At 41.5% G+C, this 13,205-nt stretch overlaps 1 protein-coding gene across 1 annotated transcript; it reads left to right on the forward strand.

Moving 5' to 3' along the window:
• Nucleotides 1-2,831: 2,831 nt before the first annotated feature.
• On the forward strand, nucleotides 2,832-9,897 carry LOC101851289 (28S ribosomal protein S2, mitochondrial). Its single transcript, XM_005106024.3, has 5 exons — nucleotides 2,832-2,902; nucleotides 5,145-5,240; nucleotides 6,439-6,557; nucleotides 7,233-7,494; nucleotides 9,518-9,897. Exons 1-5 carry the CDS (start codon nucleotides 2,848-2,850, stop codon nucleotides 9,835-9,837), a joined length of 852 nt encoding a protein of 283 aa, XP_005106081.3. The 5' UTR covers nucleotides 2,832-2,847; the 3' UTR covers nucleotides 9,838-9,897.
• The last annotated feature ends 3,308 nt before the right edge of the window (nucleotides 9,898-13,205 follow it).

Here is a 13,205-nt window from a genome sequence, read left to right on the forward strand (position 1 = left end):
CTGCCCGAACCGGTACGATTACTCTACGACGTTTAATCACATGTGACAAAAAACAACCCAAGTCTTTGCCCAAGTTATCGAAAATGGGTAAACAACTCACCCAAAAGTGCCTTGTCCAATCTTAGCCAGCTTTTCATACTTCGATTCGTCGGGGCAGAAAGGGTAGTAGCCTTCTTCTCCAGCCTTTGGCATTTTGAAACGGTCTGCTATAAGAGTTAAAACAAATAAAACAGTAGTAAAATCCCGTCAGTATACACACAAACAAGGGGAAACCCCTTCGCGATAAGCAGAGTGAGAGTGACCGGAAGTGAATTGTTCATGCCAGATATTTTTCACAATAGCGACAGCAACAATAGCAATAACATCAATTATTTATTACAGTATTTGGGTAAACTTGCTTTCTAACTAAATGATCAAGCCATGATTAGATGAAAGCTTACTTTCAGCAGCTCTTTCAGCTTATCAAATATCTTGTCATCTAAATTAGAAAGTTTTCACCATAATATTATTACCATTTCAACTTGGCAAGTCAATATCATTACGTTAACGTTGCTTGAGCGCACTCTAGGAAACAAAAACACTAAATTTTAATTATAACATCAAAAGAGTACTGTAAACTCGCAAGTCATCTTGAACAACGCACGTACGTGCCTATAATCAAAATTACCCAATTTTAATTAGGTTTTGTACTCATTTTATATACTTTTTTCTAGTAGTATTTTGCATGCTTCATTTGTGCTGCAAATCAATAGTTATTGAGTTATTGATGTTTGAAAAAAGTAATATTTGACTTGAATTAACAACGGTTCCCCCTTGACCTAGGCTTTCTCTCTTTCTCTCTCTCTCTCTCTCTCTCTCTCTCTCTCTTTCTCTCTCTCTCTCTCCATTTCTCTTTTCTCCCTCTGCTCTCACGCACACTTACGCATATAGGCCTACCCACTCCATGGCCATGGAACAAACAAACACACACATGCACACTTTAACACGCATGGTGATTGTGATCACCTGCATCTCTGTTGACATTCCACGCCCTGAGGGCTTAATTGTGCCATAGGCCCCTCACCCTTTACCTTTATAGACTCATGCTAGTGCAACTACATAATTATGTGAACTGGCCTTCCGACCTCTCTCGACCCTGCACGATGTGCTAAGACACGTCATGTTTTACGCGTATGTGTCAACGACGCACGTGCTGCATGCTAGTGTTGAAGAAGGCCTCTGCAATTGGTCGCATTTGATATATATAGGTCTACACAATAGACTCAGGGTGTAATCCACAGTGCATGCGTGATTGACTCTTGGAATAGAGTTTTGAAATATTTCATTACGGGAGAAAAATGCGCGAATAATTAATTAGCCCCAACAGCAGGGGCTGTTCGCCCAACAATTAACAGCTTTCTGTTCCGTTGAATCCATGTTTGCTCATGTACACATCGTTTAATCCAAGTTATTCTTGTTTGATTTTAATGATTTAGAAAAAGGGTTATCAGACTTTTTTCATTAAATTCGAATTTGTTTTATCCGAATTTTCATCATCATCATCCAGTGCCAGGTCTGCGACAGACATCGGGGATCATAATTTTTCCATTCATTCCTTTGCTCGGATGCTCTCAGAAAAGCTACGTTTCCCTGATTTTTCCCTGTTACCCATTTAATTTTGTTTAGGTTCCCTAAGTATGTTGTTCTGGGCCTACCCCTGCCTCGCTTGCCTTCAATTTTGCCAGTGAGAGCTAGATGTTCAAGACCCTTATGTCTATTCGGGTGTCCCAAAAACTGCATTTGTCGTTTCCTGATTGTTTTTAACATTGAGCGTCCCACGTGGGCTTCATCAAGCACTACCTCATTTGATTTTTTTCCTTCCACGATACTCTTAGCAGTCTCCTAAGAAACCACATTTCTGTTGCCTCTATTTTATTTTCACTGTCTTTAGTGATTGTCCAGCATTCACAGCCATATAGAAGGGTTGACCAAACATAGCATTTCAGGTCTTTCATTTTGGTGTTCATTGATAATATGTTTCTATTTTTCAGGATTGGGCTCATTTTATTGAAACTAGCCTTAGCCATTGCAGTTCTCCTTTTTATTTCTGTGGAAGATTTGGCATCAGATGTTATCATATATATCCTAGATATTTAAACTGTTGGACTTGTTTGATCTTTTCACCTTTGCTAATGAGATTACAACTAGGATTTGCTGCTTTTTTGGATATTACCATGCATTCTGTGTTCTTTACATTCAACAGTAATCCTTTATGTTCCCTTTCTTTTACAACAGTATCTAGAAGCATTTGAAGGTCCTTTTCGGAGCCTGCTATTATTTATACTATTACCGCCATAATTTGCCATTGACACAATTATTAGGTAGATAATATCAATGAGAAGATGGGCTTCCGACACTGATAAAATGTTAGGGCCAACCGGGCTAAGAGGAATACAATATACTGACAGAAATACCAAGCTTCAAAAATGAAAATTTACTCTTCTTGGGACTCGAACTCGGGTCTCCTGCTTACGAAAGCAAGAGCATAACCGAAATTAACATCTCTGACACCATACGCAATAATTTTAAGCGTTTTATTTTCGACGATATTCACCAAAAGAATTTTCGTCTTAGTCTCTGTTAGAACTACGTACAACAGGATTACTGCAGTCTACAAAATAATATAAGGTCATTTGACCTCAAAAACTGTCATCATCATAATAGATCTAATATGTGATTGTCGTTGGTAGTAATGGAGAGGTTTTCTAGCTAAATATTATATTGCGCTCTGTGCGCATGGAACGCACAACAACTAACAGGGTATGAAATATAAATAAACAGAGTAGCTTCCCTTCCAATTCTATCAAAATGTCGCTCTACAGCAGAATGATTCGGTGGAGGGCATGCCAGTCGGTTAAGTCATGTAAGTATTGAAAGCTTGAATATAATTTCAAGTGAAGAGTTAGTATGCAAAGGTGTTGGTAGCTCTCAATTATATTTTGAGTAGTGCCATTGTTCAGGCAAGCACTTGATGACAATCTTTCCACCCCCTTGATTTTGGTCGTTCGTCATTCAGGTCAAGTTCTGACTGAGAAAGTTCAGTTGTTTTGACTTTCACTTTCATTCTATAGCCCACTTTCAACAAATTAATTATCGAAATAAGGAATTAGGGTTGTTTGTGTGTGACTATCGTCCTCGTGACGTCGTTTCATTTATATAATATTTTAACCAATCAGAAGCCGGTGTAGTGTGCTCTCGTTAGCTCCATGTTACTTTCTTGATGCTTTTTTGGTAGTTCCCACCCCCCTTATATTTTGAACCTGACCTACATCGAGATCTGTACGTTTGATGCGAGCTAAGATATCAAACCTAACAACTGCAAAACATCAAATTATGGTAAAATTCAGGGGGGCATGCCCCCCTGAAACCCCCCACCACATTTTTATTAGGACAGGGGGGCAAGCTCCCTTGAAACCCCCCTTTCTTGAGGCCAAAACCGCCGAATAACAATTTCGGGGTGGGAACTACCAAAAAAGCGCCACTTTCTCTCCTACTCAGTTTATCAGTTTTCTACGTCCTCATCCTTCGACTGCCAACAACTGACTGACTTCTCTTATCGAGTTTTTCAGTCATCACGATCGTGCCACCATGCCCTTTGACCCACGACCCTGACACCTTGAGGCTAATTGGTCAATTTAATCACGTGGTCCACTATTCTTATTTGCTCGTGACTCTGCTAGACTAGGCCTTTGCCTACTCCTGGTCCGGCAAAGTACAATGGCAAGAGATGCGCATGAAAGCTCATTTGCATAATTGCAACCCCCTCGGCCCTGTTCGCGACTTGGCGAGTGCTGCAAAGCAAGGCTTGGCCTGTTCCAACTCCAATTAGATCTACCCTGATTGTCCTCTTAGCTCCATGGTCCACTCATGTTACTGTTTATGTGTGGGAAGCCTTATGTGTGTGTGTACCTCTGAAACCCCCCGCTGTTATGTTAATTAATGTAAAAACACGATTGTCCGCTCATGTTTTTGCACTTGTGTGTTTTCTTTATTATTGTTTCCAGGGGGGCTAACTGCCCCCCCCCCCCCCCCTACACACACACTTGACACACACACACACGGTGCTCCACCAAAGTTAAATGGCTGCTCTTATTGGCCCACATGGCAAATAAGCTGGGGCTTATTGGCCCACATGGGCCATTTAATGCATTCTTTTTTCAATGTATTTCATACATGGTGTAGTCCCAACTTGTTCTCTTTTATTTTTTCTCACTTTATCCCTTTTTGTTAATGTTTTCCTGAGGCATTCCATCTGACACACATTTCTACAGATTTGATTGTTTGTCAGCATGTTCCTGCAGTTCATTGTTATTGTTATGCAGTAGACTTTGATCATCTGCGAACAGTATTTCATTTAGAATTTAGGTTCTCCGGATGTGAGCTTGCTTCTTTCGTCAAACAATATATTACGGTATAATTGAGTTATTTCTTTGTTTACTCTATGTATACTGTGTTGGATAACAAGATGAAGATGGGTAGCTTCTTAGACTCTATTGTTAATCTTTTTATTTTTAACATTAGATTGGAAAACTATACATTCTCAATTAAAAATATATGATTGACGGACTTTGTGGATTGTGGGGGGGGGGGGGGGGGGGGGGAGAGACCAGATACAGGGGAGAAAACTCGCAATTTTGTGGGCAAATAAGAAATGTTCTAGGGGAAATCATATATATCATTATATGCCCCTGTGGGCCAATAAGCACTCCGAAGTTAAATAGTTAAATCCCCTACCCACCCTCAACCACCGCCTCTCGTTCACCTCGCCTCGCCGCTGGCTTCCGCTGTGCGCGAAGTCGCCCGCGGAACTACGTTTTGTCCTCACGTAGAGAACTATGAATGTGTAGTTAGGCTAGGCGTGCGTAGTAATCACGGGCCCAGACGGGTGGTCTAGTAAAATAAATCTGATTTTGGCCCCAAGAGACCCACTTGTAGCCAATTAACACCAGTGCAAAGTGCCACCTTCCACTCCCCCTCACCACCACCCTGTCTTTTTTCTTCACTGCCTAAAACTTTTTGGCAAAAAAGTGGTGGTAATCTTAGCAATCTATATCTCTGAAACTTTGGCCATTTGTTTCAAAATCGTCTTGTTTTTCTTCTTTCAGGTTGTTCTTTGCACAAGACAGCTTTATCGAGAGCAAAAGTCAATTTGGAACAAGTTGCAAGGTTTTCAGGCAGCAAGTTAGTGTGCAACCAACAAGGTAATTTTTTTGTGGGTTTTTTTTCTATCGTTGATGTAGGACTCTTTTTCTTTTTTGCATTTTTTTTTAATTTGCAAGGGGGTGGTGGGGTGGTGGAATGGAGATGAAAGCAGATGATTGAACTTGAGTAGAGAACAGGAAAAGAGGTGAAAGGAGGAAATTTTTTCTTCTATTCCGTCTGGGGTTTCGAATCCAAGACCTTTGGAATGAGAGGCGAAAACCTACTTCTAGAGCACAAGAGCCCTCGTTGTAGGACTGATATTCGATGTAAGATTTTGAAAAGAAATTGACACTGAAAGATCTCAATATTAAAAAAAAAACTGAGTTCTCAAGCTGAGCAGAAAGACTCAAATTTTGCAGAAAAGGGAAACTAAAGGCTAAAGGAAGCTTGAACACCCCATTTGGAATTTACTTGACCTATGCAGGTCGGGAGTTACTGTCGGATTGGTGCTACTCTTGTTCAACATGAAATCACTGGGTGTGATTGTTGTTAATGTGCCCACTGGAGGGGATAGGGTTAAATGTGGTACCCTTTGGGCATAGGGGATTGGGTCTGGTCGGGGCCGTTTTCTGGCCAGATTAAGGACGGAAAACGGCTATCGTGGCGCAAGCCGACACGCCCGACTCGTCGCCTTAAAAGCAAAAGCGACCCGACCCGACCTGACCCGATCCCATTTGCAATCGGCACCCCGTATTACGCTTCACTTTTGCCACTGAAAACATTGAAACTTTTTGAGAGGGTAGTATCAAAAGAAATATTCCAAGTCTCATGATTTTCCAAACTAGACATCACTGAGCCAGTGACACCTGCCTGTTAAGACTCCGCTCCCTGCCTGCAGATACCATGCAGGTCTTTTTCTTGTTGTATGCAAGAGGTTCACACTGATACTGATAGCTCTTGGATTTTGTCATTTTCAAGGTCTGTTGCACTGGTTTGCAGTGATGTGGGTAGTTTAGTGGTAGGTATACTTCTGTTGGAGATTTAAGTTGGTGGTAGGTACATTTCTCAAATTTCTGATGGAGATTAAAGTTGGTGGTAGGTACATTTCTGTTATATACATTAAAGTTTTCAGTCACACACCCCTACCCCCCCCGAAGCACTCTTTAAAATAACTCTACAGCTTTGACCTGGAATGAAACCTTCTGGTTTTTGTGCCTTAATTATGTATTACTTTAATTTTCTGTTCATTTCTCTCAGAGGTGGAGGCACCAACTCCCATGAGAGGGGAAGAGACTGAGTCTGTAGCAGACACTGCTCTGCAACACGACGACTATTTTGGGCTAAAAAATCTTGTCACAGTCAGAGATTTATTTGAGGTGAGTTGTGTAGAGTTTTGTTGTCAGTTTTGCTCCCCTTTCAACAGAGTGCAGGCTTGTCTGAAAGCATGATCCTTTGAATTAAAAAATGTCTCCAATAAAAAGCGGAGAGCATTTAGAATACTGTATAAGCAAGGCTTTACAATCCTAAAGTTCGGCCTGCAAACAAGCCATTTTTATGCTATTAAACATTCACCTTTTGGAGGAGATAAAGGATGATCACTCTTCAGATGGCAATCTGTGTGGCTACACTTCTTAAGCTTTGCTGCCAGATACTTCCTGTGAGACAGCCCTAAACAGGACAATTTTTAAAATACAGTTACTGCCATCAAACCCAGACATCTTGAATGCATTTTACAGAGACAGAAAACAGTTCAGACAAACCTACACCTAGTGGTCCCTAGCGAACCGTTGAGGAGTAGAAATTCAGACAGCTGGATCACGAAAGCTGAGTAAATAGTGATCCATTGCTTGAAATCGTGATTTAAAAACGTGATTCTTTTAGATTGTGAAGGAAGCAGAGTAAAAAGTGATCTTTTTTCCTGAAATTGGTGTACAAAAGTGGTCCAAAAATCCAAGTTACAAGTTTAGAACATTACACCGTCGACCTTTTGTCCTCTATGTGTGCAAAGTCACAAATGTCCTGAGTTCTTTTTTTTCACCCTCTCCCCTCAGGCAAGGGTTCACTTGGGTCACAATTCTGGACTCCGCCACGAGTCCATGAGTCCGTATATCTTCGGCGAGCGCCAGGGCACAGACATCATCGACCTTGAGCAAACTCTGCCGCTTCTCCAGCACGCGCTGGACGTGTGCGCCCACATCGTGTACCGCGGCGGGATGGTGCTCTTCCTGTCTCGTAACCAGCAGACGCTGCCGTGGGTGGAGCGCATGGCGCAGGAGGTGGGGGAGTACTCGCACTGCCGCCCGTGGAAGAGAGGTGAGTCCACAGAGGAATAAAATACAGAAGATTCCTGACCATAGACTCAATGTTATATTTGCTAATCATCATCAGTGCCTTTTTCACCCTGCACCAGGGTATAGGCCGGGACACTTTCCAACCTTCTCTATTTTGGGTTACCCTCTTGATGTTATTCCATGTCTTCCCACTTTTCTGTACATCAGTTTTTGTGATTCTTCTCCAGGTTCTACGCAGTCTTCCCCTTGACCTTTTACCCTATAGAGGAAGAGAATACAGAAAATTCCTGACCTCAGACTCGATGTTTTATTTGCTAATGCTCAAAAATATATTTTGCCATCCTCACCTGTCCTTTCATAATTAGTAATTAACTAGCTTGGCCCCCTTTCGATGAAAGGGATAATCGGTACATTAACATCAACTGAAAGTCATTGTCCTACTACTTCGACCTTTGCGAGCGCGAGGGGTTCCAACTTCAGAACATCGTTTTTTGTTCTGCATGGTCAGGCGCTATCTAGATCTAGTATCATCTAGATGTAGATTCTAATCTAAGACCTGTCGACTTTGTTCCATGTAACAAGAAAAAGAATTTCATAAAGGAGTCCAGAAAAAGAGATGATGGGCATCAAACGAAAGGGTCACAGTCGAATTTAGCACCAAGTAAAAAAAGAAAACAGAGGCTAGATCTACACGGGTCACACACTTAAAATAGTGCTCAGTATTGCGCGACAATGCATGATAGTTTCGAACGGAAGTACGACTTGAAATAAACAAACTTGTTAGATTTTCTAAAATTACAAAGACAGAAGCGTCGGCCTACAAAAGAGATTGGCGATATTTTAAAAAATTAGCTTTTTGCAGCAAAACAGTCTCAAAACTGAAAGAACGAAGAACGTCACGATCTGGAGAATATTTTAAAGAATCTTTTGGCGAAAACCGCATGTCGATCGATGCAGCCATTAAAAAGCCTTTTGAAAAGCAAAATTCGACAACCAGAAATAGATAATAGAAACCAGCGAACAAAATATAAAAAAATTACTTAGATGACTTGAATTGTGCCCCCCTCCCCCCCCCCCCAAAATGAGAAAAAGAAAAAAAAATACTATACAATGCAGCAGCAAACAAAAACAATGAAAATTGAAACATCTAGGTTTCTTCCTTACTTGAGTAATTACCTGAGTACTAGCCCTTACTTGAGTAAGTGCCTGAATACTCTGAGGTTTTTTACTCGAGCACTTACACACCCAACCATATAGCTACATACTCTGATTTAGGTTAAACTGTTAGAGCTGTAAGAGGCCTTGTAGTTTGAGAAAGACAAGAAACCTCGGTGACTGAAATGTTCTTGTGTTGAGGTTTCTCTCTGACCTTTTTCATGATAAAAAAAAAATTTAATTTGAAGGTTTGTTTGTTGTATTATTGACTGTGATCTTTGCACGCGACCACTGAACTTAGTTCCCCAACAAGCTGTGTGTCCTCCTTGCTCCTCCTGTACTGTCACTTTCAACGATGTTGTGTTCTGACGATGTAGTTGGGAAGTAATGGAGGAAATCTTTTTTTTCTTCTGTATCCGTTGCCCTGGTTGATCTGTGGGTCCTCAATTTAAAAAGTCATGAAATAGCTTACACTATAAATAGTGTTAAAAAAGCAGCATAAACTAACATTTGTGTCTTGTTTTGTCTTTTAAATCAGAACATTTTTGTTTCACAAGTTGAATTTCAAATTAAAAAATAATTACATGATTAGAGCACGACATCATGTATACAATAATTAGAATATCTTCAATGTCTTTTTTTCCCTCTTGCTAAAGGTCTCTCCAAAAATCCAAAGATTATTTGGTCGTAGCACACGTGCATATTATAGCAAACAGATTTTCAGGTCCCAAATTTTTTTCTTTTACATGTATATTCTGTGTATTTAAAACGCATGCATTGTGAAATTCATGTATGTATCAAAAAGATTCCCGAGTCAGGCCAATTTAGCTACATGCCTCCTGCTAGACCGTAAACATAATTTCTGCCCCTCTATTGTCTTATCCTTTCAGGTATCTTCACCAACGCGTCCAGCATTTTCAGCACGCTGCCGATCTACCCGGAGCTGTGCGTGTTCCTGGGCACGCAGGACACGGTGTTTGAGATGCACCTGGGCATCGTGGAGTCCTCCAAGCTGCTCATCCCCTCCATCGGGGTTGTCGACTCGAACTGCGACAACAGCGACCTCACCTACCACGTCCCCGGCAACGACGACACGCCGGCGGCCATACACCTCTACCTGCGGCTGTTTAGGGAGGCGGTGACGCGGGCCAAGGCCAAGCGGAAAGAAGACGGGTTGAGCCTCGATCCAGTGGCGTATGATGAGAGTTGAGAGTGTTACAACTTACAACGTGTGTGAATGGGCAAGGATTGGTAGCAAATGTATAAATGATTAGTGTTCATGTGTGTGTTACAGGAGAGTGAATGGGTGTAGTGAGTTTGTAAATAATTACTTGTCGTTCGTCATGAATGTGTGGGTTTTTTTTTATAGTAGAGGGTTTTACGGCGCTGGCAACTGCATGAAGTCATATGAGCGCCAAGGGGTGGGTGTCAACAGAGAAGTCTTTACAGGGAATCAGACTTAGACTGCTCACCTCTCTAGCTTCAACAGCACAAGGTCTGCTTCGACTATCAAGGCACCCCAAAATAGCAGGTCACAAGAGAGTGACAAACATACAAAAGAAGTAGAGGAAAATGACAATAGTAAGGATCAACAAAGAAAAAGCAGCAGTTCCCTGTTGTAGATCAGGCACAGTTGTGAGCGTGACATGAATCAGCCCATTTACAATTCAACTGTGCATGAACAAGAAATGTCCCCCCTTTGGGAATGGCCTAAAGACACTTCAGTCAGTGGCACTGCCTCGAGGGGTATGAATGTGTTGTGGGGGATCGCTTCATAGATGATGACAAATGTGTTAATACTTAGTTGTGGTGAATGCATTGTGGGTGATAGCAAATGTGTGAATAATTAGTGGTCATGTATGTGCTACAGGAGAATGAATGCGTGACGGTGAAGTGAGTTTGTAAACGATTAGTGGTCTTGAATGTGTTGTTGGTGGATGCATCATAGGTGAAGACGAATGTGTGAATGCTTTGTTGCCGTGAACATGTTAGGGGTAATAGCAAATGTGCTGGCTTGTGTGTGTGGATACTTATTTGTTCTGAATTTGTAATTGGTGAATGCTCTGTTGTGAAAAGCATTTGAATTTGTCTAGGGAGAAGCACATTGACACAGTCACGATAATTTAGTGCGGGATTAAAATAAGGTATGCGTACAGGTACAGCAAAGAGAAAGAAAAGAAGAAGGACCTACCTGTGGGGCATTCCAGTTCTGCAATTCTTTTTCAAACAACATAAGAATTATTATATGCTTTAATGTTAAAAGTCAAAAACATACTTTTACTTTGAAAGAAATGCAGAAGCCAGTGCATGTCTAATTTTTATTTCCAGACTGGGAGTTCAGTTTATAGATTCTGTCAGTGTCAGGCTCCAGTGCTAGTATGTCTGAGAGGTCAAGGAGCTTTGTCATCATTCAGACACATCTCACTGTGACACTGTTTGTTTGGAAGGTTTCTGTTTGATACAGTGTTTGAGTCTCTCATTTTTTGCCATCTCATGTCTTGTGTGGTTTACAGTAGTTGTGTTTGTAAATAATAATTTTGAAATAAAACTAAAGGAATACAAAAATTCGTTTTGTTACTTCTGTTGGGGAAACTGTTAGTTGTTTTTGTTTGTGTGCATGTATTTTCTTTTACCAACATAGTTTTGTTCTTGATCCCTTTGACTGATAAATTTTAGAAAGTGATTGATCCAGTCACTTCTTTCTCTATTCAAGCACCCTTTTTAGTCTACAGAGAAGAACACCATGTTCTGATAGAAAGATGGAATCATTTGCTTGGTTTGTTAATGGTGCTATGCTCTAACCATGTTACTGGTTTATTGAACATTTTTCAACATGCAAAGAAAACCTGCCCTTCGTAATCCGTGGGCCGGGGCCTTATTTATACAAATAGGACCTCAGTTCCGTCTGCAGGAAATGAAATCCCCCTCCGATGACGAGATGTGGCACACGAACCCTAATCTCCTGGAATCTCTGTGCAACATCTTTTTTCGTATATCATCTTCGTCTCTTTCCTTCTTACTCCCTCCTTTTATCTTCCTTTCCATCTTCTGACCTCATTTTCAGCAAAACTGAAGTCCCCAATCTCATAGTGTAGGCGTTTTGTTGACTGGAAAGTGCAACCAATGTAGAGAGAAACTACATGTACTTACCTGGTGGTTTAGTTTAGACGAGATGAGCATGCGGACTGTCCCTTGCTTATACACCTCTTTGGACCACGTTCTCCTCTTTTATAGGAGGGTAGCACAACCTTTGCCACTCAATCCATCGTTGGGAGTTGAAACCTCTTCAGTCTGTCCATGGGTCAATCTTGATGGGAGGGTTAATTATACTCTCATGGAGAATATAACTCCGGAGCAGCGCTGGCACAGCTCTGGGCGTCGTGGGATTGGTGGCGGAGTTCAACAAAACGCTCGTGGAAACTTTAAAAATACTACTGACCCTTCCAACGTTCATAATATTATGTCTTAGCACGTGAGAGTGGGTGCGGCCGCCGAGCCGAAAAAACCCATCCCAATAAAGTAAACGGAACTTAACAACAGCACCCACCCTCCCTCCCTCCTCCCTGAAAGCTTCTAGCGAGTATTTACTTCAACATCTCCTGCATGAACGTGCAGAAAAGAATTATAGATCTAAATCTCTTCATCAAGACCAGAGATGTGCTACAGCTAAGACATACACTGGGGGGATACATCCCCACAAATGTTCTGAGGCTGTCTCACTGTCGACAACAGAGCCACAGACAAGACTGAAAATTGCATACTACCAAAAAGCTCGAAATGAGACACGCAGGTGCCTTAGAGAAAACAAAAGACATTTTTTCACGAAATTTCATGAACCACATCTCCAACATAAACAGCGAGACGCAGACACCCATCAGTGGGTGGTTGGCGGGTGCTCTGGTGTGTTTTGCTATTTCTTTCCTATCAAACATCTATCGTCCTTATCTCGCCTTCTTCTTTTTTGTGTTTGTTACTCTCTTACAACACCTCTAATCTTCGGCACTTTAATGACCTTATTGTGTTGCCAGTGCCGTAAAACTCTCACTAAAACTTAAAAAAAGACTCCCACCTTCAAAGATTTTAAAGTTAGCAGTATTTAGGAAGACACTCAGCAGACACCATCTAGCTCGTAAAGAGGTCGGATAGCACCCCAACAGAAACACAGATCCATATTGAAAACACCATAAACGACATATTTCGCTAAATTCATCAAAACAAACTAGATCTACAACACCTTCCAAAATAAATTTTAAAAACCCCAGCCACGAACAACACCTAAACTTCAACTTCAACTCAAACAACACAGAAACAGGGGTGCTGCACAGAAGAGAGAGAGAGAGAGAGAGAGAGAGAGAGAGAGAGAGAGAGAGAGAGAGAGAGAGAGAGAGAGAGAGAGAGAGAGAGAGAGAGAGAGCGACCCACATCCTCCATGTTTTTACTTCCCGGCTCTCGCTGCATCTGTCTGATACCTCTCGTTACATAAGTCACCGACCGCTTTTCCGATTATCTGCCTGCTTTATACATCACTCGTCGTGTGTGTGTGTATGTGTGTATGTGTGTGTGTGTGTGTGTGTGTGT

The sequence above is a fragment of the Aplysia californica genome, unplaced genomic scaffold, assembly GCF_000002075.1.
Source record: "Aplysia californica isolate F4 #8 unplaced genomic scaffold, AplCal3.0 scaffold00507, whole genome shotgun sequence".
Taxonomy (NCBI): Eukaryota; Metazoa; Mollusca; class Gastropoda; order Aplysiida; family Aplysiidae; genus Aplysia; species Aplysia californica.

Bases quoted from the DNA above. Each gene is read 5' to 3' on its own strand.
- LOC101851289 (XM_005106024.3), top strand. From the start codon at position 2,848: ATGTCGCTCTACAGCAGAATGATTCGGTGGAGGGCATGCCAGTCGGTT. The intron at 2,903-5,144 runs GTAAGTATTGAA...TTCTTCTTTCAG, and splicing joins ATGCCAGTCGGTTAAGTCAT to GTTGTTCTTTGCACAAGACA. The intron at 7,495-9,517 runs GTGAGTCCACAG...TTATCCTTTCAG, and splicing joins CTGCCGCCCGTGGAAGAGAG to GTATCTTCACCAACGCGTCC.